Here is a 25,082-nt window from a genome sequence, read left to right on the forward strand (position 1 = left end):
GCCATCCCTGCTGCCAAAGCCTCATGTCAGGCCCCTATGCCACTCCTGTGCACGCACACACACACGCACATGTGCGTGCGTGCGTGCACACACACACACTCTGGCTCTCTGCCACCCACAAATTGAGGAGGTCAAATTTAACAAATCATGATTTCCAGCTTTAAAAATCACAAGAATTTCAATTTCATCTAACGATGCCTGTGATTATTAATGTTTCCACTAAGTAATCAACATAAATCAATATTCCATTAATCTATGTGAATTTCAACATTCAAAACACGAAGTGAGAATACAATAATTTTCAAGATTTTACCATCGTTTAGTATCTTTCTTCTTGGAAACAAACGCAAAAGTTAGCTTAGCCTTTCCTTCTTACAATCCCATTCCCACAACAAGTAGTAAGCATTTATAAATGTGTACCAAGGACACTTTCAACCAAGGAAGAAGCAACACTTTCCATTAAAAAGTAAACGAAGGGGCCGGGAGTTTGGCCTAGTGGTTGGGTGCTTGCCTAGCATGCACAAAGACCCGGGTTCGATTCCTCGGTACCAAATACATAGAAAAAACCCAGAACAGGTGCTGAGGCTCAAGTGGTAGAGCTCTAGCCTTGAGAATTCCAGGCACAGGGCTCAGGCCCTGAGCTCAAGCCAGGACCGGCAAAAAAAAAAAAAAGTAAACGAAACAAGAGCAGCATTACAAGAGTAGGAGAGGCCAGCTGGACCCACATGCTGATGGCACACTCCACTTCCCAACTCCTCTATCTTGCAGAAATGCTGACATGGCCTCTTTTCCATGGAATGTGATGTATTTTCTCAGATACTTTTATTCATAACCCCAACCAACTTGTTTTGTAAGCAGGTGTTTGTATTACTTTTTACATAGATCTAGAAAATAGGCAGATTGAAATTTTCTTTATTCGGGTCAAAACTTTCTTAAAGACCAGAAACACAACAAAGAAAGTTTAGACAAATGGGACTGCATTAAACTGTAGAGCTTCTGTATGGCAAAGGACATAGCTAGAAAGTTAAATTCAAATCCCAGAAAGTGGGAGATCTTCACTAGCCATACAATAAACAAAGGCCTCATATCTAAAATATGCCTACTGCTCAAAAAAATAGAATCTCTCAAAAACAAATCCTCAAAGAAACAGCTATCCCATTAAAAGGTAGGCTAAAGACTTAAAGATAGACTTCTCTGAAGAGGAAATAAGAATGGCCTATATGGGACCAGAAGCTTGGCCTCGTGGTAGAGTGCTTGCCTAGCGTGCACAAACACCCGAGTTCGATTCCTCGGTACCACATACATAGTAAAATGCCAGAAGTGATGCTGTGGCTCAAGTAGTAGAGCTCTAGCCTTGAGAAAATCCAAAGAAAGTGCTCAGGCCCTGAGTTCAAGTCCCAGAACTGGCAAAAAAAAAAACCCCAACGAATGCCCTATACACACATGAAGAAATGCTCAACATCTCTGGCCATAAAAGAAATGCAAATCAAAACTTTGAGATTCTTCCTCACTCTAGTTAGAATGGCCATTATCAAGAAATCTAATAGCAGATACTGGTGGGGATGTGGCCAGAAGGGAATGTCACTACACTGTTAGTGGGAGTATAAACTCATTCAATCACCCTGGAAAGCAGTATGGTGATTCCTCAAAAGACTAAACACAGAGCTCCCCTATGACCCAGCAATTCCACTCCTTGGTATATACCTAAATGTCCAGAAACAAGGATATATTAGACTTACTAGCACAATGATGTTCATTACAGCATTATTATACCATAGCTAAGATATGGAACCAACCCAGATGGCTCTCAGTAGATGAATGGATCAAGAAGATGTGGTACTTACACAATGGAATTCTATGCTGACATCAGAAAAAAATGACATTGCCCCATTTGTAAAGAAATGGAAAGACTTGGAAAAAATCATATTAAGTAAGCCAGACCAAAGGAACATAGGCTTAATGGTTTCCCTCATTTGTAATAATTAGTACACATCTAAGACTCTCCTAGCAGAGAATCACAACAGATCAAAAGCTATGTATATATGGTCATATAGGATGAGACTAAACAAAATGAACTCTAGGATATGGAAACAAGAGTTTTATCTTTGTGATTGTTGTTCTTAATGTACTATGTTATTTCTTTTCTCCTTTTTCCCCTTATGGTTAATCTCATGTGGTTACGGTTTCTGACTTTGCTACCTGGTATGTTGTATATACATTTATTTGTTTATTTGAAATAGGGAAGGGAAGGAAAGGGAGAAGAGATGATTGGGAGGGGGGAGGGAAAGGGGTACAAAAACATGAGTATCAATGTGCAAAAAGTAATGTACCCACTACCTGATGAATGTAACTGTAATCCCTCTATACATTACCCTGACAATAAAATGAAATAAAATAAAATTTAAAAAGATGATGGTAAGTGAAAGGAACTCCAGGGGAAAAACAGAAAAAAGAAAATAAGCAGTGATTAAGGAACTCGCCTGTGGTCAAATGAACAAGAGAGACTAGGGGGAAAAAGTGCCAAGTAGGAACCTCAACACTCAATAGTAGCTGTTCTCACTGGTTTTTCTCTTACAAGAAATTTCTCTTATTTCTGGGTGAGGTGGCTCACACCTGTAATCCTAGCTACTCAGAAGGCTGAGATCCGAAGATCGAGGTTCAAAGCCAGCTTGGGCACTGAAGAACGTGAGACTATTTCCAATTAATCACTAGAAAATGGGAAACGGGGTTGAGGCTCAAGGGGTAGGGCAGTAGCCTTGAGTGGAAGAACCCAGGGACAGCACCCAGACCCAGAGTTCAAGCCCCATGGCCCACAAAAATAAAAAATTTGCTCTGATTGGCTGACAGTATAGTTTGAAGAATATTATCTGGCCAGTTTGAAGACTATCATCTGGCCAGATATTTGTCATCCTTTCCATAATCAGTGAAATTACCAGTTTTGAAGAGGTAAAAACTAAAAATTAATCTACTCTTAATGATCTAGAGTAGAGCCTATGGAAAAGATGGCTAGATAGTTTCCCTAGACCCAAATATTTTGGCTCTACAGTCTTCAATATTTTTGAGAGAGGGAAAAAACTTTCTGTATGCATTCAATAAATACTGGAAAACAGAGTTATTTTTACCAACTTGAGAACTGAGTTATTCAAGTAGAATCATAAATTTTGCTTAAAGACTTATCTATTCCAACCTCTCATTCAGTGAAAAACAATTTATTAAGAGTATAAGAGACATCTACTGGATGTTTCAAGTTCCTCCTAAATGGTTGAGACAGTTTGCTGCTAGAAGCAGCCTAAATTGTGAGTCTAGAAAAAGCAAAACTGAGAACAGGTGGCTCACATCTGGAATCCTACCTATACAACAGGAGGAATGAGATACAAGCCAGACTAGACAGAAAAGTCCATGGGATTCCATCTCCAAAATAGAGAGCAAAAAGCATGGCTAGAAGCATGGTTCAAGTAATAGATTGCTAGCTTATTCAGCAAACTGAAAGTGAGGCCCTCAGTTCAAACCTGTGAGAAAGAAGAAAAGAAAGGAAGAAAGGAAGAAAGGAAGAAAGAAAGAAAGAAAGGAAGGAAAGAAAAACCCTTTCATACCACCTATATGGGAACAGGGTCTAGTTGGGACAAAAGTGACTTTGCCCTGAAAACAGTGAGTCTAAACAAGGGTTTATCTTTGTGATTGTTGTTCTTACTGTACTATGTGAAGTTATTTTTCTCTTTTTTCCCCCTTATGGCTCATCTCATGTTGTTACTGCATCTGACTTTGTATATATTTTTGTTTTTTTCTGAAATAGGGAAGAGAAGGGGAAAAACAAGATGATTGGGATGGGGGAGGGAAAGTGAGAGAAAAACATGAGAAGGAGGGGTATCAATGTTCAAGAAGTAATATACCCACTACCTGATGAATGTAAATGTAACCCCTCTATACATTACCCTGATAATACAATAAAAAAGAAAGAAAAAAGTGGGCCTACCCCTTCCCTTCTAGAATTCTCCATGAAGCATTACATTATCATCAGATTAAACATTATTGGCCTGTTGGGGTGATTCATTTGCCTGTGATTCCAGCTAATTGGGGTGGGAGGTAGGGCAGAGATCCGGAGGATCAAGATTGGAGGCAAGCCCATGCAAAAAGTTAGAAAGACCAAGACAGGTACAGTGGCTCACGCCTGTAATCCTATCTACTCCGGAGGCTGAGATCTGAGGATCACAGTTCAAAGCCATCCCGGGAACTAAAGACCCTAAAGACCGTGAGACTCTTATCACCAATTAATCACTACAAAAGCAGAAGTGGCACTGAGACTCAAGGGGTAGGGCAGCAGTCTTGAGCCAAAGAGCTCAGGGACAGGGCCCAAGCCCAGAGTTCAAGCCCTACAACCAAAAAGAAGAAAGAAAGAAAAAAACCCATCTCCACAAAACCACCATGCCAAAACTGTGCATGGTGGTGTGCATCTGTAGTCCTAGAGACTTTAGATAAGAGGACTGAGGTTTAAGTCTACTGGGACAAACAGTGAAGACTCTAAAGCTGAAAACAAAAGGACTGGAGGTGTGCCTCAGTGGTAGAGCACCTACCTAGCAAGCACTGGGTTTAAGAAAAAAATTAAAAATATAAATAGGAGGAAAAAAGTAGGACCATCAAAAATTATAATTATGAAATTATAAACTGTACCTCATGTTTAACGTTTAACCTTTCTACCATATAATAAATAAAAATAGAGAAGGGGGAAGAGGTAGGGAAGCAGGGAAGATTCAGCTAATGCTATTACTGCTTAATATATTGGGAGGAAAACAGCAGGCTGATATGAAAGTAATAAGCAGGAAGAAGGAAAATGCAGCCTTGGGAAAACTCCAAAGGGCAAACAGAGGGCAAGAGGAGAAATGTCTGATTTCACGTACTTCAATGACACTTGAATTTCCCAGCATGTTGTAGTGTTTCTCTAGGACAAGGCTGGAGAACTTCCAGGGCCCATGGATCACTTCCTACAGGACAGGCGCCAGCTTCTCTCCTGGACTTGTCCTGTCTCTGGCCCTCTATCTGCCTGTACTGATAATGCTGCATAATCTTGAGTGTTATAAATATCCAGATGGTCCACTCCTGCCCTAGGACCTACTTCACACCATCTTTACAAATCAAAGCTGAGTGCTTCCATCCCTTCAGCAATTTCCAGCCATTGGTGGCAGTGCTGTGTCCCCAGCTACCCAGCCCAGGCATCCTGTGTCCACGGAGAGATAACTGGCAATACCACGTGTTTGGCCATCTGACTCCACTGTGTACCCAGCCCCTCTGGGAAGTGCTGTGGGCTTTTGAGCCAGTAGACTAGGCCTCTCATCCACCTCTCACTCCACCCCCCGCCCACCCACACACCCACCGGCTTTCCCAAGGCCAGACCCCGCCCTCCCGCCCATCCCTCTTTATGGCCAGGGTCTGGGCCACCCACTCCGGCCGCACTTTGCCAGCCTCGCCTGCCTGCTGCCTCCCCGCATGTGAGCATGGAGAGGAGGGCGCGCAGCCACTCCCGAGAAGCCCCGGGGAGAAGTGGAAGACCCTCCCCCAAGGGAGGCAAGAGATCCAAGGCCGAGAGGGGCGGCCGAGAGCACGGGCGCCAGGACGCGGGGCCCCAGCGGCGGAGCCCCGGGAGGGCTGGAAGCCCCGCGAGGGCTGGGAGCCCCGCGGAGTCCCCCACCGCCCTGCGAGTCCCTGCCACCACCGTGGTGGACGTGGACAAAGTCCAGGGCTCTGGTGAGGAGGGCACGGAGGTGATGGCGCTGCTGGAGAGTGAGCGACCTGAAGAAGGTAGGGCAGGTGGGGCACCAGGGAGGGGAGAGCACGGGGAGGGTCGCTCCGCCTTTCTAGGGGGGGACCGGAGAGGTGGCAGAATGGCTCTCCCCTGTGGGACAAAGCCAGGGCACACTGCAGGAATGAAGTGTGAGGATCTGACAAACCACGTTCACCGCAAGACGAGAGTGCATCAGAGGAAATACAAACATAACAGCAGTTAAATGTCCTGGGGACTCGGGGCCAGCCATGCACGCAGGTGAGAGGGAGCGTGGCCCAGAACCCCGCAACGTGCAAATGAGCCGGAGTTGATATTTGTGTCGAGGGAAGGGCGTATGGATACATAAGACGCAAATGAGCCCCAAGCTTTGTGCAGCCCTGGCCCCTTCTCCTGTCACCCCATCCATCAGGCTTAGCTGAATGCATTTCATGGTTTCTTTGGAGGAATATTCTTTCCAAAGAGCAGAGCCAAAGAAAGAAAAGCCTGGAGCCAGTTGTGAGAATAAAATGAGATAAACTTGGGGGAAATATTATGTTCAATTACAGCTAACTCCTTGTAGCTAGACAAGAACACCAGATCAAAAGGGGGAAAATGCACAAAAAAAGTGTCCATTTCACAGGTGGAGCAATTCTTAGAAACAAAGTTATCGACCATTACTCCTTTATGTAATGAATGGAAGACATCCATTATACCTGAAATCCGGGATGGTAGACATTGAAAGGAAATTAAGGAATTGCATGTCACATACATAGCTTTCTGCTTGGCTATGATGTTTTCACATTCGCTTGTTACTAGCAATGCAGTATATGCCAATTCATAGAAAGCTGAGGAAATCTATAAGTGGGGATGTAGTTTCAATGGGGGCTGTGTTAATGCTGGGTTCAATGCTGCAGTAGCAGATCACATAAGCAGGGTAGGCAAGGAAAGGAGCCTTCAGCTCTCAGCACTCATTTTTCTTAGCTTTTTACCATTTTGTAATTTTTAATCATTTTCTAGATCTCTGTGAATCAGTTTTTTTCATACCTTGAATCAGTTTTTCATGTCTCATATGTGATTTCTATCACTCAGATTTCCATTCAATTTAAGTAATTTTCACGGTCCTGTGCTTCCTTCCTTCCCTTCCCTTCCTTTCCTTCTATCCCTCCCTCTCTTCCTTCCCTCCCTCTTCCTTTCTTTCCTCCCACCTCCCTCCCTCCCTTCTTTATTCAGTAAGTACTTATTGAGCAGGCACTCTGTTAAGCCAAGAGGACACAATGTAAACAAGGCAAAAACTGCAAGACTTTGTATCCCTGAGGTTAACTGTCCTTAGTACCATTTCATTTATCCTGCTGCATGTTCTGCAACCAACTATCACTTGTTTTTGCAGACACTAAAATATATGACATTCTATGATTTTCATAGATAAAAATCAATGAATGGACTCTAGTGGAGGAATTAGACTTCAGAGCTGGTAGAAGATGGGGAAATTATTTCATGGGAGGTGAGACTCTGAACACTTTTTTCCACAGAACAGCGTCTTTATGTATATATGTGATTTTAGCATTATGTGATATGAGCTCTCTCTCTCCCTCTCTCATTACTTATAACACTTAGAAAGTATAACCATCTCATTGTACTGATGAAGAAACTAATTTAAAGAAGTCCTATGCCCTGCTAAATGTCATCTGAGGACATGAAATGATGGAGCCAGAACTGAGATCCAGCTCACATCTGTAATCCTAGCTATTCAGGAGGCTGAGATCTAAGGACCACAGTTCAAAGCTAGCCTAGGCACTAATTAATCATTAGAAAATGGGAAGTGGGGCTGTGGCTTAGGGGTAGGGCAGTAGCCTTGAGCTGAAGAGCTCAGGGGCAACACCCAGGCCCAGGGGTAGGATGGTAGCCTTGAGCTGAAGAGCCTGGAGGTCAAGCCCTATAGGCAGAAAAAATAAATAAAAAGAACTGAGAACCACGGGGACTGCCCTCCCCCAGAGCCTGCTCTTCCATCCACCAGCCACACAGACCACACTCTCAGTCCTGAGAACTCTGAGCACTTTGATGTCTGCTCCATTTCAATATTTCTGAAACATCTCCAAACTATTAAAATGCTGATATCAAATATGTACTGACTATACAGTGAATATAGAAGAGTTTCAATGTAATTCTTTTTTTTTTTTTATTTTAAGGCATCAAGTCTTCTGGTTTAGGGGCCTTCGAGTGGCTTCTTGTCCTTACTTCCCTGCTCTTCATCATCCTGACTTTCCCTTTTTCCATCTGGTTCTGCATAAAGGTGAGTTTTCATGAGGAGCTAACAAATAATTTCCTGATGCCTCTTACTGACCACAGCAGGCCACTCTTGGCATGTATATTACTACTTGCTGTAGCTCAGTCTGGAATGCCTATGATATTACCTACCCTCCAGGAAAGCTTTGACTCCTTCAAGACCTGGCTCAAATGTCACCAGGAAGACTTTGGGAGTCCTCCAGACTGCAAATCCCTTCCCTATGCTTCTGGGCCAATCTGACTCCACTCATACATTTGCCACATGTGTATTTACCGAGACCCAGTTATCACCCATCAGATGGAGAGGGCCTTTAGGGAATGGGTCACATATAGTTCATCCATAGTTGGTGACCCAAAGACTGGCCCAGAATAGACCATGACATCTACTCATCCCCTCCTGACACAGACGAAAACTTCTCAGGCAACTTCTATAGCTCATGAAGGACATTCACCCATGGCAATGACACATGCCAATCCCTGAAGTAAACAAAGCCCTATGCCAGTTCAGAAAGTACATGCTGAGGTAGAATCAGAAGCGCAGGGTATTTATTGGGAGACAGCCTATATACAATTAATAGGAGAAATAAAACTTTGGGGGATGCCGGGCGCGGTGGCTCAGGCTTGTAATCCTAGCTACTCAGGAGGCTGAGATCTGAGGATCATGGTTCAAAGCCAGCCAGGGCATGAAAGTCTGTGCCCCAATAAGTCTTATGACCAATTAACTATCAGAAAACCAGAAGTGGCACTGTGGCTCAAGTGGTGAGTAGTAACCTTGAACTGAAGAGTTCAAGGACAGTGCCTCAGCCCAGGGTTCAAGCCCCATGACCGATTAAAAAAAAATAGGCTGGAAAGACAGGGCATACAGATTTTTATACCTATATTAATAAAATATACTGTATAGTTTTCTTGTGACATCTCTAACTTGTTTTGGCAGCAGGGTAATACTAGCTTTAGCGATATCTCATAAAGACTTCTGTGTGCTCTGTTATTTGGGGGGAAAATTTGAGAAGTTGATAATTTCTTATCAGGTATTTGGCAGAATTCACCAGTGAAACCAGTTGGTCTTGGATTTTTGGTGGGTACTTTCCATTTTCTTCAAGTTCTTTATAGTTTTTCCAGTGATATACTTGAAAAGTAGAAATTATACAGTGTGTTTTATTTTTGTGGTGCTATGAACCTAACCCAGAGCTTTCACATATTAGGTAAGCACTCTACTACTGAACTACCCAGTCTCCATATAATGCTTTTATATAACATATGTATTGTGAAATGACTATGACCACCAAACTCATATGTACCATTTTATAGGTACTATTTGGTGATAATCTTAAAGATAGTATCTCAGCAAATTTCAAATTTACAGTATAATATAATCATCATGCTGTAATTACCTTAGAACTCATTCATCCTACATAATTGAACCTTTTATCCTTTATTGAACTTCTTCCCAATAAGCCCATAAGCCCAGTTCTCCTTTCTGCTTCTATGAGTTCAGCCTTTTTTCAATTCCCACATAAGAGTATGAAGTACTCATCTTTCTATATCTGGCTTATTTATCTTAGCAAATTGTCTTCCAGGTTCAGAATAGGAAGGGGATGAGGGTGTCAACTGTTGGTTCATTTTTACACCAAACATGGTACACTATGCAAATGAAGGTTATATTTGAACCATTGACTGGTCTACTGTTGATGAAGTATACTCCCCTGGTTGGCCTAGGTGGAAGTGGCAGTTACGACAGTTGATCTTCTGTTGAGCCAAAGCACTTTTTGAAAGGGTGCATGTTCCTTATCAGGAACAGTATTGTAACAATATTTGACAAGATTCAACTTTCAGCTGTGTGCTAATGGCTCATGCATGTAATCCTAGCTACTCTGAAGTATGAGGTCTGATGATTGTGGTTCAAAGCTAGCCTGGGCAGGAAAGTCTATGACACACTTCAATTAACCACCAAAAAAAGCCAGAAGTGGAGCTATGGCTCAAGTCCCAGGCTCTGAATTCAAGACCCAGGACTGACACCACAAAAAGAGGGGAAAAAAAGAAGGAAAGAAAATGGGGCTGGGAGTTTGGCCTAGTGGTAGAGTGCTTGCCTAGTATGTACAAAGACCCGGGTTTGATTCCTCAGTACCACATACATAGAAAAAAGCCAGAAATAGTGCTGAGGCTCAAGTGGTAGAGCTCTAGCCTTGAGAAAGTCCAAGGATAGTGCTCAGGCCCTGAGCTCAAGCCCAGGACTGGCAAAAAAAAAAAAAAAAAAAAAAAAGGAAAGAAAGAAAGGAGGGGGCTGAGAGTTTGGCCTAGAGGTAGAGTGCTTTCCTCGCATGCATGAAGCCCTGGGTTGGATTCCTCAGTGATACATACATAGAAAAAAGCTGCAAGTGGTGCGGGGGCTCAAGTGGTAGAGCTCTAGCCTTGAGAAAGCCCAAGGACAGTGCTCAGGCCCTGAGTTTAAGCAAAAAAATACAAAGAAAAAAAAGAAAAGGAAGGAAGGAAATAACTTTGAAAGAGTGTTTGCAAAACGCTCTCATCTGGAATCATCTATATTGTTGCTTTAAGGTGAAAGATGAAGAAGGAAAATGGACTTGCCTATGGTCACAAATTATTTATTCATTCAACAACATATACTGAAAACTACCTGTTAGGTGGTTTTTTAGGCACAGAAAAAAATCTATATTATAGTCTATTGGGTATATAAGTAAGTAGATCAAATAATCTAGCAGCAGAATCCATATCCTAATATTGAACCAGAAATCATTTTCCTATTCTACTACACAGAGAATTCTATATAATCCTTTTGTCATTTCAAAACATCTCTACCCATTTTCAGATGTGCTCAACATTTCAAGATGCATGAGAACTGGCAAATTAAAGTCCAACTGGGTCGTTTTGAAGTAGCCTTAGAAGAAATTGCAGTTTGGAACAAAATATGTGTTACTAAGATCACATTGTTTGTTCAATAGCTAGTGTGCGATACATGGAAAAGCTAGCAATGCTTAAATCACTGCAAAGATAGAAATTCAAAAAAGCTCTTTTAAGGGCCGGGAGTTTGGCCTAGTGGTAGAGTGCTTGCCTAGCATGCACAAACACCCGGGTTCGATTCCTTGGTGCCATATACATAGAAAAAAAAAGCTGGAAATGGTGCTGAGGCTCAAGTGATAGAGCTCTAGCCTTGAGAAAGTCCAAGGACAGTGCTTAGGCCCCAAGCTCAAGCCCAGGACTGACAAAAAAATAAATAAATAAAATTAAAAAGCTCATAAGATTTGCTTTTGGGAAATCAAATTCAAAACATGTTTTAGAGCAAGTCTTTAATCAAAAATCTACCTATAGACTCCAAAATACTATATACTTTTTCATTGGTCTCTCTGTGAAAGTCTACATGTACTAAATCTAGACTTTAGAATATCAGGTGGCAATACAAATTTATTTTGAATTCTCAGAACAATTTATTTCTGATACTTAGGCTCATTCTTAAAATGAAGATCTTTGGGACAGGAGCATAACCTACTGGTAGAGTGCTCTCGTATGCACAAAGCCCTGGATTTGATTCCTCTGTATCACATACATAGAAAAGGCTGGAAGTGGTGCTTTGACTCAAGTGGCAGAGTGCTAGCCTTGAATAAAAAATGTCCAAGGACAGTGCCCAGGCCCTGGGTTTAAGCCCCATGCCTGTCCCCCCACCAAAAAAAATGATCTTTGAAGACTTTTTATTTTATGATTTAAAAGAATTACATTTCTGTTTAGGTTGTCCAAGAATATGAGAGAGTAATTATATTCCGACTGGGACACCTGCTTCCTGGAAGAGCCAAAGGTCCTGGTAAGAAACTTTTTTTCCAGCTCACCAACCTCTCACTCAATTCCTAATTTGCTATTGTCTCCAATCCATTTATAACACAGATCTTAGATTACATGAAGCTACTTTATTATGTTATGAACCATGGAAGAGACTCTCCAGTTATAACTTTTAGGACATAGGTGTGGGGGGTGGTATTAGATACCAGTGCTAGGCTGATGGGAATAGCAAGTCAGCTTGGGAGCCACATCTGGACCAGTGTTCTGAGGATACTGGGTGTGACTGGAGTCAAGTGACTTCTCAGAGAAGAGATGAACTAGTCCAGACTCCAATGGGCCAGATTAAATCAGGGAAATTCTGTATCTAAGTAACAAGTTGGTCTTTAGCTAATGAAATAAAAGACATAGATTGATTCATTCCTGAGTTTCGGACCCGCTGTGCTAATTTATGAAGATGGTCAGACATGGCCTCTCTTAAAGTCAAGCTGGTTATGAGGTAAACATATAAGTATAGTTAGTTAGCCGGGCGTGGTGGCTCATGCCTGTAATCCTAGCTACTCAGGAGGCTGAGATCTTTGGATCTCAGTTCAAAGCCAGCCCAGGCACAAAAAGACCTGAGACTCTTATCTCCAATTAACCTCTGGAAAATGGAAAGTGGAGCTTGGCTCAAGGATAGGGCGGTAGCCTTGAGCTGAAGAGCATAAGGACAGTGCCCAGAGTTCAAGCCCCATGACACCCCCCCCACACACAAAGAATTATAGTTAGTGTAAAAATGTCTAATAGCTGTATTTGGAGATACAAGTCAGTTATGAAGGTACTAAAAGAAGCATTGCCTCATTGAGTGTGGTGGCTCATGCCTGTAATCCTAGCTACTCAGAAGGCTGAAGTCAGGAGGACTGTGATTTGGAGTCAGTGCAGTCAAAAAGTTAAGAACCCATCTCAAGCAATACACATCTGTGCATAGTAGCATGATCCTCTCATCCCAGCTACATAAGAAACTAGGAAGACCATCGCTCAGGCCAAACCTGGATAAACAGGAGATTCTATTAAAAAAGAAGATAGAGCTCAAATAGTGTAATTCTTTCAAAAAACAAAGTCAAGGCCCAACAAAGTACCAGGGCAAAAATTAATTGCATATACCTCAGAATTGACACATCTCCGTGTCAAGGAGGGTGATACAGATCAAGATGCATCACATACATAACTGCTTTATTAAATGGAAAAAACTCAATACATACCCTAAAGATTAAGAAAAGTGAGGAAAGGGGTGGATTGGAAGGTGTAGAGAATGTTGAAAATGGGGGACGCTGATCAAGACATGCCATATTCATAAATGGTTTTGTAGAATAGCAAGTCCTTTGTACAACTACTTAGATAATAAGAATATTCAAAAAAGAAAAACAGAAGACTACTAAAATGATGAAAGTAAAAAGGGCTGGGGGCATGACTAAGTGGTAGAATGTTTGTCTTGCAAGTACAAGTTCAAACCCAGTACCAATGGGTGCCAATGGCTCATTACTATAATCCTAGCTACTCAAGAAGTTGAGGGAGAACTGCAAGCAGGAAGTTCCAGAGACCCTTTCTCAACAAAAACTAGACAGAATGGCATGTGCCTGTCATCCTAGTTACATTGGGGGAGGGGAGGAGATCAAGAGACTACAGTTCTAAACCAGCCTGGGCAGAAAAGTGCACACAGCTCCCATATCAATGGAAGAAGATGGATGTGATGGCATGCACCAGTCATTCCTGCTGCAATGACTAGGCAGGCTAATAAATGCAATGCAGAGTGCAGCCTGATTCTGAAAAAGTACCCCTCTTCACACTTGCTACTCACTTGTACCTTTTCCTATTCTTCTAGGTCTGTTCTTCTTTCTTCCCTGCCTGGATACCTATTACAAGGTTGACCTCCGTCTCCAGACCTTGGAGATACCCTTTCATGAGGTAAGGTTATAATGATGCTCTCTGCTTCCTCTGTATTTACATGGTCCAGGGGAAAATGACAATGCTCAAGATACAGATGTCAGAATTAAAAACAGTTGTGTATGAAGGATACAAACAACAGACAAAGACAACCTAAGGAATGGCAAAAAATATTTGTAAATCATGTGTGTTATAAGGAGTAAATATCCAAAACATGTAAAGAATTTATATATATCAACAAAAAAAGCAAAGACTTGACCCAAACATGAATGAAGAACTTTATGATTGTTAACCTTATATATCTACTAAATGATCATTTAGCCTACATTTAGCTAAACACATCTGGATATTATTTTGTAAGTACCTTCTAGATGGAATTAGAATTTAAGCCTGTAAACGTTGAATAAAGCAGGACCAGAGATATAGCTCAACTGGTAGTGCACTAGTGCGCACGCATACAAATACACACACATACATACACATACATACATGCACATACACACTATTGGTTTTATTTCTCTGGAGATTCAATTAAATTTGAAGAGAAATTTCTCCAAAGAAGTTATACAAATGGCCAACAAACACATGAAAATATGTCCAATATCACCACTAGCTAAATGCAACTTAAAATAAGAACATACCATTTCATAACCAGTAAAAATTTAGGGCTAGTGTACCAAGTCACAACAGAGAGCTGAGAGCATAGCTCAAGTGGTACAGCACCTGCCTAGCAAGTGTGAGGTCCTGAGTTCAAACCTGACTACAACCACAATTTTTTAAAAAGAGAAAATAGCAAATAGGGAGGAGGATGAAGAGTGATTGAAACATGTGCATTGCTGATGGGAGAACAAGATGGTGCGACACCATCTCCATGATAGCTTTGCAAAATATTAAAGACACTATTACTTTAGACCCTAGCAATTTCAAAGACTTGAAGGCAGGATCCTAAGAAATATTCATATTCCTCACAGCATTATTTACAATAGCCAAACAAGAGATGCAGCCCACTGATGGCTAATAGATAAAATGTGATACATAACCTATCATGTGATATTATTCATTCTTACAGTGATGGCGAACCTTTTTTCTGCCAAGGACCATTTGACATTTGTATCATTAGACGGTCACACAAAAATAATCAAGGCAGCCGGGAGTTTGGCCTAGGGGTAGAGTGCTTGCCTAGCATGCACAAAGGCCTGGGTTCTATTCCTTGGTACCACATACATAGAAAAAAGCCAGAATTGGTACTGAGGCATAGAATTCTCTTCTAAAATGAGACATTTCCCAAAGAAAAATACTAAACCCTTTACCTTCTGGGCCTTTGTCATCTCTTTTTTTTTCTTAAATATGTTGCTTACTTTTTTATTGTAATTAATAGAAGGGTTACAATTATATTTGCTGGATAGAGGGTGCATTACTTCACACACACATTGATACCCCTTCTAATGTTTTTGTTCCCATTTCGCTCCCCCACCCCCTCCCCTCATCTTGTTTTCCCCCTTCCCTTTCCTATTTCAAATAAATAATCATATATACAATATACCAGATAACAAGGTAAGATACTGTAACAATATGAGAATAACCAAGGGACAACAAAAGAGATGAGAAATAACATGTACATTGATAGGCTAATTATTTTTCCATGGTATATACCTTCTCTGAAAAAAAAGAATCACTTTTTTTATTAAGTTCTAAATACTAAATCCCAGTGATTGTAAATAGAGATTCCCTTCTTGAACACTTGTTTGTTAAACTTGTCATTTAAAATATGATGTAAAAATCAACGTTAATAAATTCTTTAATAAAAAAAAGAATCACTTTGATCTGGGTGCAGTGGCTCACACCTATAATCCTAGATACTCAAGAGGCTGAGATCTGAGGATCAAGGTTCAAAGCCAGCCTGGGCACTAAAGACTGATACTCTTATCTCCAATTAACTACTAAAAAAACTGAAGTGGCACTGTGGCTTCAGGGGTAGGGCGGTAGCCTTGAGTTGAAGCGCTCAGGGACCTCGCCCAGGCCCAGAGTCCAAGCCCCACAACCAACCCCCCCCCCAAAAAAAAGTCACTTTGAATACCTTTAGTTCCTCTCCTCCCACATAGGGAAGGGATCCAAGAACCCCAGCCTGTTATCCAAACATTTCTTTTTATGCCTAGATTGTTACTAAAGACATGTTTATAATGGAGATAGATGCCATCTGCTACTACCGAATGGAAAATGCCTCTCTTCTCCTAAGCAGTCTTGCTCATGTGTCCAAAGCTATCCAGTTCCTGGTGCAAACCACCATGAAGCGCCTCCTAGCACATCGTTCCCTCACTGAAATTCTTCTGGAGAGGAAGAGCATTGCCCAAGATGTAAAGGTAATTAACACTCAGGGTTCAAGATGCCATCCCTTAGGAGATAGTTAATTAGGAAGTTTCCCAGTTGGCCCCTGAATCAATTATAGTCTCTATTTAAGCCTCTCAACTCTACTGCTACAGTTACCCCATACTCCCTGTGAGGTACACACTTGCTGTAATGTGTTAGGAGTGGCTGCTGGCAGGAGTGATGGAACTGACAGGGATGGGTAGAGGGGCTGCTGATATACAAAAATGATGGCACATTCATCCTAGGGACTTAAAAGTCTAGCTGTGGATTAGCACAATATATGCAGTTAAGTAATGATAGCTGAAGGTAATGATAGCTTAAAGTAAGTAATAATAGCTTAAAGTAAGAATTTCAGAAGTTAAGATGCTGCTCAGCCTTCCATGATTTTCTAATCTTTTGTCTGGATTTACTTGGTCTGGAAATTGGAGTTCAAGGAGGGGAGAAAAGTGGAACCTGCCCCCCAAGTAGCCTCACTGAAGAAAACACAGGAAAAAAGCAGAATTTCAGGCAGCTGCCCAGTTCAGTGTACCACTAGTGACTGACCCTATCACTGAAACCACAGGGTGCCTAAGTCCAGAATAGGGTCAGGAGGTTGTAAATCAGATATAGGAAGGAGAACCTCAGATACTAGGACACTAAGAAGCAAAGGAACTGCATGATGACTGCATTAGGCAACCTGAACTACCACTAACTTTAAAAATAATGCAGTATCCAGAAATCTAGGAAGTTTTGGGAGAAGAACCAATTCCCATGCCCTTGTCAACATCTTATCACTTTCCCAGTCCCTCTTTACTCCCTCCATCTCCACAATGCACTACTCCATCTATGCTTCCATTGTGGAATCCCCTTCAAGTCTGCCCTCCTCTTAAAATACACCCATGATTGTATCTGGAGCCCACCTTGTTTATCTAGATAGCCTCATTTGAAGAGCCTTTGACTTAATCTCATCTGCAAAGTGCTTCTTGGGCTAACACGGGTGGTAGAGATGGGGATATGGACATCTTTGGGGACCACTGTTCAGCCTACCACCAAACAGTGGTCTTTAGTCCCACAAAGGATTACTGAGTGGCACTCTGAAAGCTAAACAGCTCTACACTGTGAAACTTAACCAACACAGGAAAGCAAGTAGCATCCTCTTAGAAGTGCTCTTAATAGAGAAGTATGGCTCTTGGGCATGGATTGCTCTTCTACCCGAGCTTCTCACTGACATCCCAACTCTTCTCTCCACAGATAGCCTTGGATTCAGTGACCTGTATTTGGGGCATCAAAGTGGAGAGAACAGAAATGTGGGTAGGAAAATAACCAAGAAGAATAGTACAATAAGGGAAGATATCTGGTTTCATTTTAAGTTTCTACTAGAAAAATCTTGAGTACTCTTTCCATACTAGCACAAATTTAGAGAAAAAAAATACCTAACATCTCATAGCCAATATGCAACCACTGTTAGAAACTGGACAAACTACTCTTGGTTCTTTTCATTATGCATTAAAAAGCCTTTAAAAAAAAAAGATGATGTTTAGCTGGGGCATGGTGGCTCATGCCTGTAATCCTAGTTACTCAGGAGGCTGAGATCTGAGGATCAAAGTTCAAAGCTAGCATGGGCACAAAAGGATTTGAGACTTATCTCCAATTAATTCTAGAAAATGGGAAGTGGGGCTTGGCTCAGAGTTGGGCAGTAGCCTTGAGCTGAAGAACTCAGGGAGAGCACCCAGGCCGAGTTCAAGCCCCATGACCTGCAAAAAAAAAAAAGAAAAAAAAAAAAGAAAAAAAAAAAAGGTTGACATGAAACTACAATTTTAGCCATTAAAAACTGTACAGTTGCTGGGTGCCATGGCTTATATCTATAATTCTAGCTACCCAGAAGGCTGAGATCTAAAGATCAAGGTTCAAAGAAGATAGCCTGACAAATCTGACACTTTCTTAGCTACTAGTAACCAGCAAAAAGTAAGAAATGAAAGCAAAGCTCATGTGGTAGTATATCAGCCTTGAGTGAAAAAACTGAGAGCCCATTACTGGAAAATTATTAGATGTCCTAGCATATTAGCCATTATGACCATACACTTAGGAACTCTCTATCCCCAGCATGCTGAAAGCCCTGGAAACCACTGTTTCTTTCCATGGATCTGCCTATTCTGCACGTTTCACATAAACAGTATCATAGCAAGAAGCCTTTTGTGTCTGGCTTCTTTCCCACTTAGCACAATATCTTCAAGATTTAAAGTCATGATATAGCATAGATCAGCACTTCATTATTATTATTATTTTTAGCCAGTCCTGGGGACTGAACTCAGGACCTGGGCACTGTCCTTGAGTTTTCTCAAAGCTAGTACTCTACCACCTGAGTCACAACACCACTTCTGGCATTTTCTGTGTATGAGGTACTGAGGAATTGAACCCAGAGCTTCATGCATGCTAGGCAAGCACTCTACTACTAGGCCAAACTCCCAGCCTAACTTCATTATTTTTTAAAAATGAAGTAATATTCCTTTGTATGGCTAGACACTTACCCATTCATGCTTAGTCACTTTTTGACTGTTAGGAAAAATACTTCAGTGTACATTCATTTACAAGATTTTTGTGTGAAATGTACATTCATTTGCAAGATTTTTGTATGAATATTATTTTCAACTCTTTTGGCTATATTCCTAGGAGTAGAATTACTGGACTGCATGGTAAACTCTAGAACTTTTTTTTGCCAGTCCTAGGATTTGAACTCAGGGCCTAGGCACTATCCTTGAGCTTTCTCAAGGCTAGTGCTCTACCACATGAGCCATAGCACCACTTCCTGCTTTTTCTGTATGTGTGGTTCCAAGGAATCGAACCTAGGTCTTCGTGCATGCTAGGCAAACACTCTACCACTAGGCCAAACTTCCAGTCCCTCTATTACTTTTTAGGAACTGCTAAACTGTAAAAGCATTCATTACAATCAGGGCAAAAAAACCAGTTTGGTACCTTTTGTGCAATATATTAAGCTGTTCTTATTTGGTCAATTTTATACTTCAAAATTAGTTCTTTTCTAAACTTAAGCACATGATATAAATTCTATGCCTAGTCAAAGCTGTTTTGCATTGTTCAAATGAATCAGTTGAGATGCAGATTGACTCTTAAGTGGGGGAAATGCCAACCACCTGTAAACACCAAATACAGGTGTGTGAAGAGAACAGGAGAACCTCCCTGTAGTCCCTGCACTAAGCCACACCTGTGTTTAAGGCATACCCCCCCCCCCCCCCCCGGCATGTTCTTCCCAGCACATTCCTTTTGCTGCTCATGGAAAAGTAGTAGAACGGCAGCAAGCTGTCAGAAATCCCTGACTGTCAGCATCCACACCAACCTGCCTGTTTCTTTCTTTCAGTAAGGATCTGAGGCTGCCGGCTGGGCTTCAGCACTCCCTGGCTGTGGAAGCCGAAGCACAGAGACAAGCCAAAGTGCGGGTGAGCCAGGACTGAGCACCCCAGCCTTCAATGAGGTGTTTCTTTGAGGAACACCACAGAACTTAAAGGCAGGGCTGCTGCTGGAGAACACTCCCCTTTTGCTTGCTTACCTACTATTCATCCCGGTGCTGGGGGCAGTCTGGCTTGAGTCCCCACCATTCGGTTAAAATTGCTTCCAGAAGGGTCACAGACTCTGTTCTAGTGAAATACCTCTTTCTCCTTCCAAAGCTGGTGCCAATAATGGCTGCCTCTGCCTTCTCTCTCTCCTTAAAAACATCTCCTCCCACCCTCTTCTTGTGAAGGCATCTTTCCTTTAGTAATCTCAGTCACCTGCTCCCAGTAGGTTACAGGAACAGGTTACAGGTGAAGGAATGAAGGGGCAGGGGTATTTCTCTCCAAGAACAGAGTAGGTGAAGGAAAAATCCCTAACCGCACAAGAGATCCAGTCGTGTTGGGATACTTAAGAGAAAGTGCAAAGGAAGGTGTTCTCTGGCAGAGCTGTTTCAAGCTAACTGAGCCTAGTCCTCTCAGCCTGTTTGCAGGTGACATTTAACTACTGAGTTGTCCATTTGTTTTGAGGAGATGGGTCTTGGGACTTGAAACTCAGAGCCTTGAGCTTGTTAGCCAAGTTTCCCTTGAGCACCCCCCTTTATGTTTTTGCTTTATTTTTTTTCCGATAGTGCCTCATGCTTTCGTCTAGATTAGCCATGAATCATGATCCTCTTAGCCCACTGTGAACCACAGTGCCTGGCCCTTGGCTATTCTTCCCCCCCCCCCAGTATTAAGTTTTAAATGCAGGGCTCCTGCTTGCTGAAAAGGCACTCCACCACTTCAGCTATGACCCTATGCCCTTCCTGTTTATTTGGACCAAGTTGGAACTTACTCATCCACAGTTCCATGTCTTTTCCTGAACACTAGCCAGCTTTTATACCAGATAGCAAAATTCAACTTATTTTTCAAGCTTACCATACATTAATAACTCCTCTAACACTTTTCTATACTTGTCATGGCCTCTGCCAAACTAAATTCAACTGATAACTGCTATAACTGTCTATACTGCTCCATATCCTTCTAAAAGGATACTGACTGAATTTGTTCTCTTGAGCACCATTGCTGCCTCAGAGATACTCAGTGCTTGTTGGGTGAATCACAATGAATAGTGAGTGAACAAAACCTTCATGAGTGAAAAAGCACAATCACTTTGCTTTTCTTCTGTTTTCTAGATGATCGCTGCAGAAGGAGAAAAGGCAGCCTCTGAGTCCCTAAGGATGGCAGCTGAGATTCTGTCAGGCACCCCAGCTGCTGTCCAGCTTCGATATCTACACACCTTGCAGTCATTGTCCACAGACAAACCTTCCACTGTGGTTTTACCTTTGCCATTTGATATGCTAAATTTCCTGTCTTCTCCTAGCAACAGAACTCAAGCAAGCATCCCCTTGCCAAGTTCCCCCAAATCTGTAGAACCACTAAATCCCCAAAAGAAAGACTCTCCCATGTTATAGAGGCAGTGTGCCTGAGGGGACCCACCTTGTAAAGCCACATCCCTGAGAGAGGCAATATTAGGTCCTCCTTTTCTGCCCTTCTTCAGTTCCTGAATGGAACACTCTGATGTATGATGCAGTGATGTAATGACACAGAAGCAATCTAACAGGTTTAGGTCATCTCATCAGAGTACTTCTGGAAAGAGCTTTGGTCAACATTCTCATCTGCACAGAATTTTATGTCTAAATGTAGTTCAATTTTGACTGAAGACTTCAAATATCCTTTTGTGCTACAGACCGACTCAGCGGGAGTGCGGGGAGACCAAGTCTGGATTCACAAGTCAGGAATGGATTCGGCGATGACAGACAGACACAAACGCAAGGGAGGTTTGAAGTCTGCTGCGAAGCTTTACTTGTAGAATGTGAGATTATATACAGTCAAAGCAGGAGCATTTTCTTTCAGTTGGCATAAGGTCAAAAGATTACAATCATGTTTAAGAATGGTTACAGGGTACATTTTCTAAGTAGAAAAGAAACTTCTCCCTCCCTTCTAAGGAGTTATGGTTAATATGTCAGACATTGTGGTTAGGCGTCATCCGCCTTGGCATTAATCAATATTAGTTTTGTTTACCATTTGTTCCATTCTAGTTCTTCCTATGATTCTGTTTCTGAGTCAGTAATTATTACCCTGTGCCAGGAATTGTAAAACCTTAAACCTAAGAGTCCATTGTTGCTGTTCAGTTAGAGCACACCACGGTGCTCTAGCCCTTCTAATCCTTTCCCATGTGATTCATTATGTACTTGCAACATTTACACAAGTAATGCAGACGCATTAAAGGCATATTCAGGCAAACATTTATTACTAATTCAAAGATCATATTTTCTGTTTTAGTTTCTAATTCTGTCTTATTATTAATAGAATGCATTGAGGTCATCAAGGCTGCTGTGGGTGTGTCTTGCGCCAGAGTAGTCGGGCATGCACTTTTAGTTCCTGGAGCATCTAGTCGCTCAATCAATTGTTTAGGCCAGTAGCTGGCACAGAATATTACTGCCATACCATCAACTATCAGAAATGAAAAGAGTGTTAAAAGAACCCCAGCACCCAGCATTATGAGAATTCCACACATATGTCCCAGTTTCTGCCAGGGACCTCCAGGAGGCCTGATCACCATTGGTGTGAACATCAGGACTGGCAGCCATTCAAGCTCTTTCTGCTTCATGCTGCACAGACTCCACTGGAGTGGATGTAGCACTTTTGACTAAATATTCTTTTAGTTGTTGGTGGTGGTTGGCCATGGGGTTTGAACTCTGGGCCTGAGCACTGTCCCTGAGCAATTCAGCTCAAGTCTGCCACCCCTGGAGACACAGCATCATTGCCAGTTTTCTAGTGCTTAATTGGAGATTGACTCTCATGGCCTGAACTGCGATCCTCAGATCTCAGTCTTCTGAGTAGCTAGGACAGGTGTGAGCCGCCATGCCTGGCTGACTACTAGATAATTCTTTACTCCTAAAACGAGATCTTTGTGACTGTCACAGCACTGTCTCTCAGCCCTTACCACTGTGGTTATCATATTCAGTTGCAATCCTGTGCCTAAATTGCAGGCACAATTTATCTGATTACTCTCAAATTTTTGAAGTCCCCGTGGGAGAAAGGGAAGTTGGTAAACTAGCTTAGCAATCCCAAATGAAAGATTGCCTAAAGGCTCTGATAGCTCACCACATTTCTAAGGCAGGGAAGTTCTCATGAGCTCAAGGTGCTGTTCAGGCTTGAATAGCAAACATTTCAGCTTTGAAGGTAGACAGGCTCTAGACAGTAGGCTGTAACAGCTATCCTTGTAATGTGTGTGTGTGTGTGTGTGTGTGTGTGTGTGTGTGTATTGTATAGGTGCTCAAACACAGGGACTAGACAATTGTCTCAGCTTTTTGCTAAAGGATAGCACTCCATCACAGCTCCATTTCTTGCTTTTAAATGGTTAATTGGAGATTTAAGAGTCTCATAGACTTTCCTGACCAGATCCTCAGATCTCATCCACCTGAGTAGCTAGGATTACAAGTTTGAGTCACTGGAATCTCGTCTATCCTGCTTCATGTGGCAAAATGCTTGCTGGCAGGTAAGATACTATTTAGGATTCTAGAAATGGGCAGACTATTCTTGAGTTTTGGGGCCTATAGCAGAACTGGTAGCAGTACTTGAAAGTAAGTGCAGATTCAGGTTTCCCAGGTAAGATCTGAGTGCTTAATCTCCAGCTGGGAAGTGCCAGTGCTGTGGTTTGAATGAGTGTCTTCCTAAGGTCCATGCTCCCTAAGATTTGATCCTAGGGGTGGGAATCATTGGGGGGGTGACAGAACCTTAGGGTCTAGTACAGTATGCTTTTGAAGGAGTTGTAGTACTCTGGTTTCTTCCTGTTCTTTCTCTTTTGCTTCCTGGCTCACAAACTCAAGGCTCTTTGACTATCAGATTTCAAAGCCATGGGTTGCTCAGTCATGGATTGAAATCTTCAGAATTGTGAACCAAATAAATCTTTTCTCTTGATAAATTAATTCACCTCTAATATTTCACTGTAGTGATGGAAAGCTAGTGCAAATAAGATGTGAAATTGTGCACTACAAAGTACCATACAAGTAACCAGACCACAGTTGATTCCCCCTTTCAAAAAGTTGAGTTGGCAATGGTAGGTTCCTGTGCTTGTAATCAAACCACTGCAAAGACCTCATTCTGACCCAATAGTAGTGGAAACAGGTCTAGCATTGACACCAAACCTTCTACTCAATGGATTGATGTAGTGTTTGACACATCATAAGGGACAAGGAAGGCTCTTGTGATTTGGGATGATTTGTATTAAAATGGATCACTCATTCCCACAGATTAGAAATTCTGTAGTCATGTAAAACAAAAAAGGTCCCAAATTTACTAGAGCTAACTCTTTGGGAAGGACAAGGCAGAGCTAATGCCCTGGTGGATGGTAACTAAACATGAGCCAGCAGCTTTAGTGTTGCCTGTCAGGCCATAAGTATAGCCAACTGTCTGAAGGATTTCATGCTTTCTTTCCTCAGAGGTGAAAGATAGAACTGCCATGATTTTATCCAGTGGGTATAAGAAATGTTGAACTTAACCTCTCACAATCTGATTATGGCCAGTAGAGCACTAGCCAGGAATTTAGTGTAAGTCCAGGGGCTCTAGAATCAAGGAGTTTCTGAGGGTGAAAGAGTAGGTAAAAGTCTAAAAGTTCAGGAGATAAAGCCAAAAGAATACCTGTGGCAACCTCACCAGGGGTGTTTGGAGCCAGAGTTAGGCAAATGTGAGTGAGCCAAGAAGCAAGAGGTAGGAGTGTGTCCTGTGCTGAGTGATTTCTCAGCACATTTGTTTGTCATTTGCAACTTCTTTTCGGCAGGAAAATCCATTCTGCGTGCCTCCATGGATTCAAAATCATGAACAGAGCAGACAAATAAGGTGGTAAAATAAAAGAAAAAGCAACCAAGGAATACATCTGAGCCATGGCCTAGTAGCCCTTTGCTATTGTGAGACAGTCTAGCTATGAGTCCAGCAAACTGTAGGCTCTGTGGCTTCAAGTGAGTCTTATAACCATCCCAGCCCTCAATTTCATCTTCTGATTTCCCTGCCTACTTATAGCATGATTGTGCAGATCAAAGAAATCATAAGAATGCTTGAAATCAGAAGAAATCTGTAAATGCTACAGAAACTAAGGGCATTATCACGATCCTGCCTTCCAAACTGAAGACAAGATTATTTTCAAGTTCTCTATGTGGAGTTCAAATTCTTCAGACATTATCTTGCACGGCAACGTGGCACACACCTGTAATCCTAGCTATTCAGGAGGCTGAAATCTGTGGATTACAGTTCAGAGCCAGCCTGGGCCCCAAAGTCTGTGAGACTCTTCAATTAACCACCAGCCTTGAGTTGAAGGGCTCAGGGACAACGCCCAGGCCCAGAGCTCAAGTCCCAGGACGGGCAGGAAAAAAAAAAGATGTTATCTTCTTCACAACTACCAGACATTTGTCACAGACCTTTCAGACAGTTAAGCAAAAAGGCTAGTAAAC

General features: G+C 42.0%; 1 protein-coding gene across 1 annotated transcript; it reads left to right on the top strand.

Moving 5' to 3' along the window:
* Positions 1–5,457: 5,457 nt before the first annotated feature.
* Positions 5,458–21,260, top strand: Nphs2 (NPHS2 stomatin family member, podocin). The gene is made up of 8 exons (XM_090340335.1): positions 5,458–5,793; positions 7,942–8,045; positions 11,777–11,849; positions 13,683–13,765; positions 15,901–16,104; positions 17,342–17,397; positions 19,464–19,542; positions 20,766–21,260. Exons 1-8 carry the CDS (start codon positions 5,490–5,492, stop codon positions 21,042–21,044), a joined length of 1,182 nt encoding a protein of 393 aa, XP_090196461.1. The 5' UTR covers positions 5,458–5,489; the 3' UTR covers positions 21,045–21,260.
* The last annotated feature ends 3,822 nt before the right edge of the window (positions 21,261–25,082 follow it).

This window comes from Megascapheus bottae, chromosome 10, assembly GCF_031878675.1.
Source record: "Megascapheus bottae isolate mThoBot1 chromosome 10, mThoBot2.hap1, whole genome shotgun sequence".
NCBI classification, from domain to species: Eukaryota; Metazoa; Chordata; class Mammalia; order Rodentia; family Geomyidae; genus Megascapheus; species Megascapheus bottae.

Excerpts from the sequence above, each read along its gene's own strand:
- Nphs2 (XM_090340335.1), top strand. The coding sequence starts at position 5,490 with ATGGAGAGGAGGGCGCGCAGCCACTCCCGAGAAGCCCCGGGGAGAAGT. Across the intron at positions 17,398-19,463 it reads AAAGTGGAGAGAACAGAAAT|TAAGGATCTGAGGCTGCCGG; the intron begins GTGGGTAGGAAA and ends TCTTTCTTTCAG. Across the intron at positions 19,543-20,765 it reads AGAGACAAGCCAAAGTGCGG|ATGATCGCTGCAGAAGGAGA; the intron begins GTGAGCCAGGAC and ends TCTGTTTTCTAG.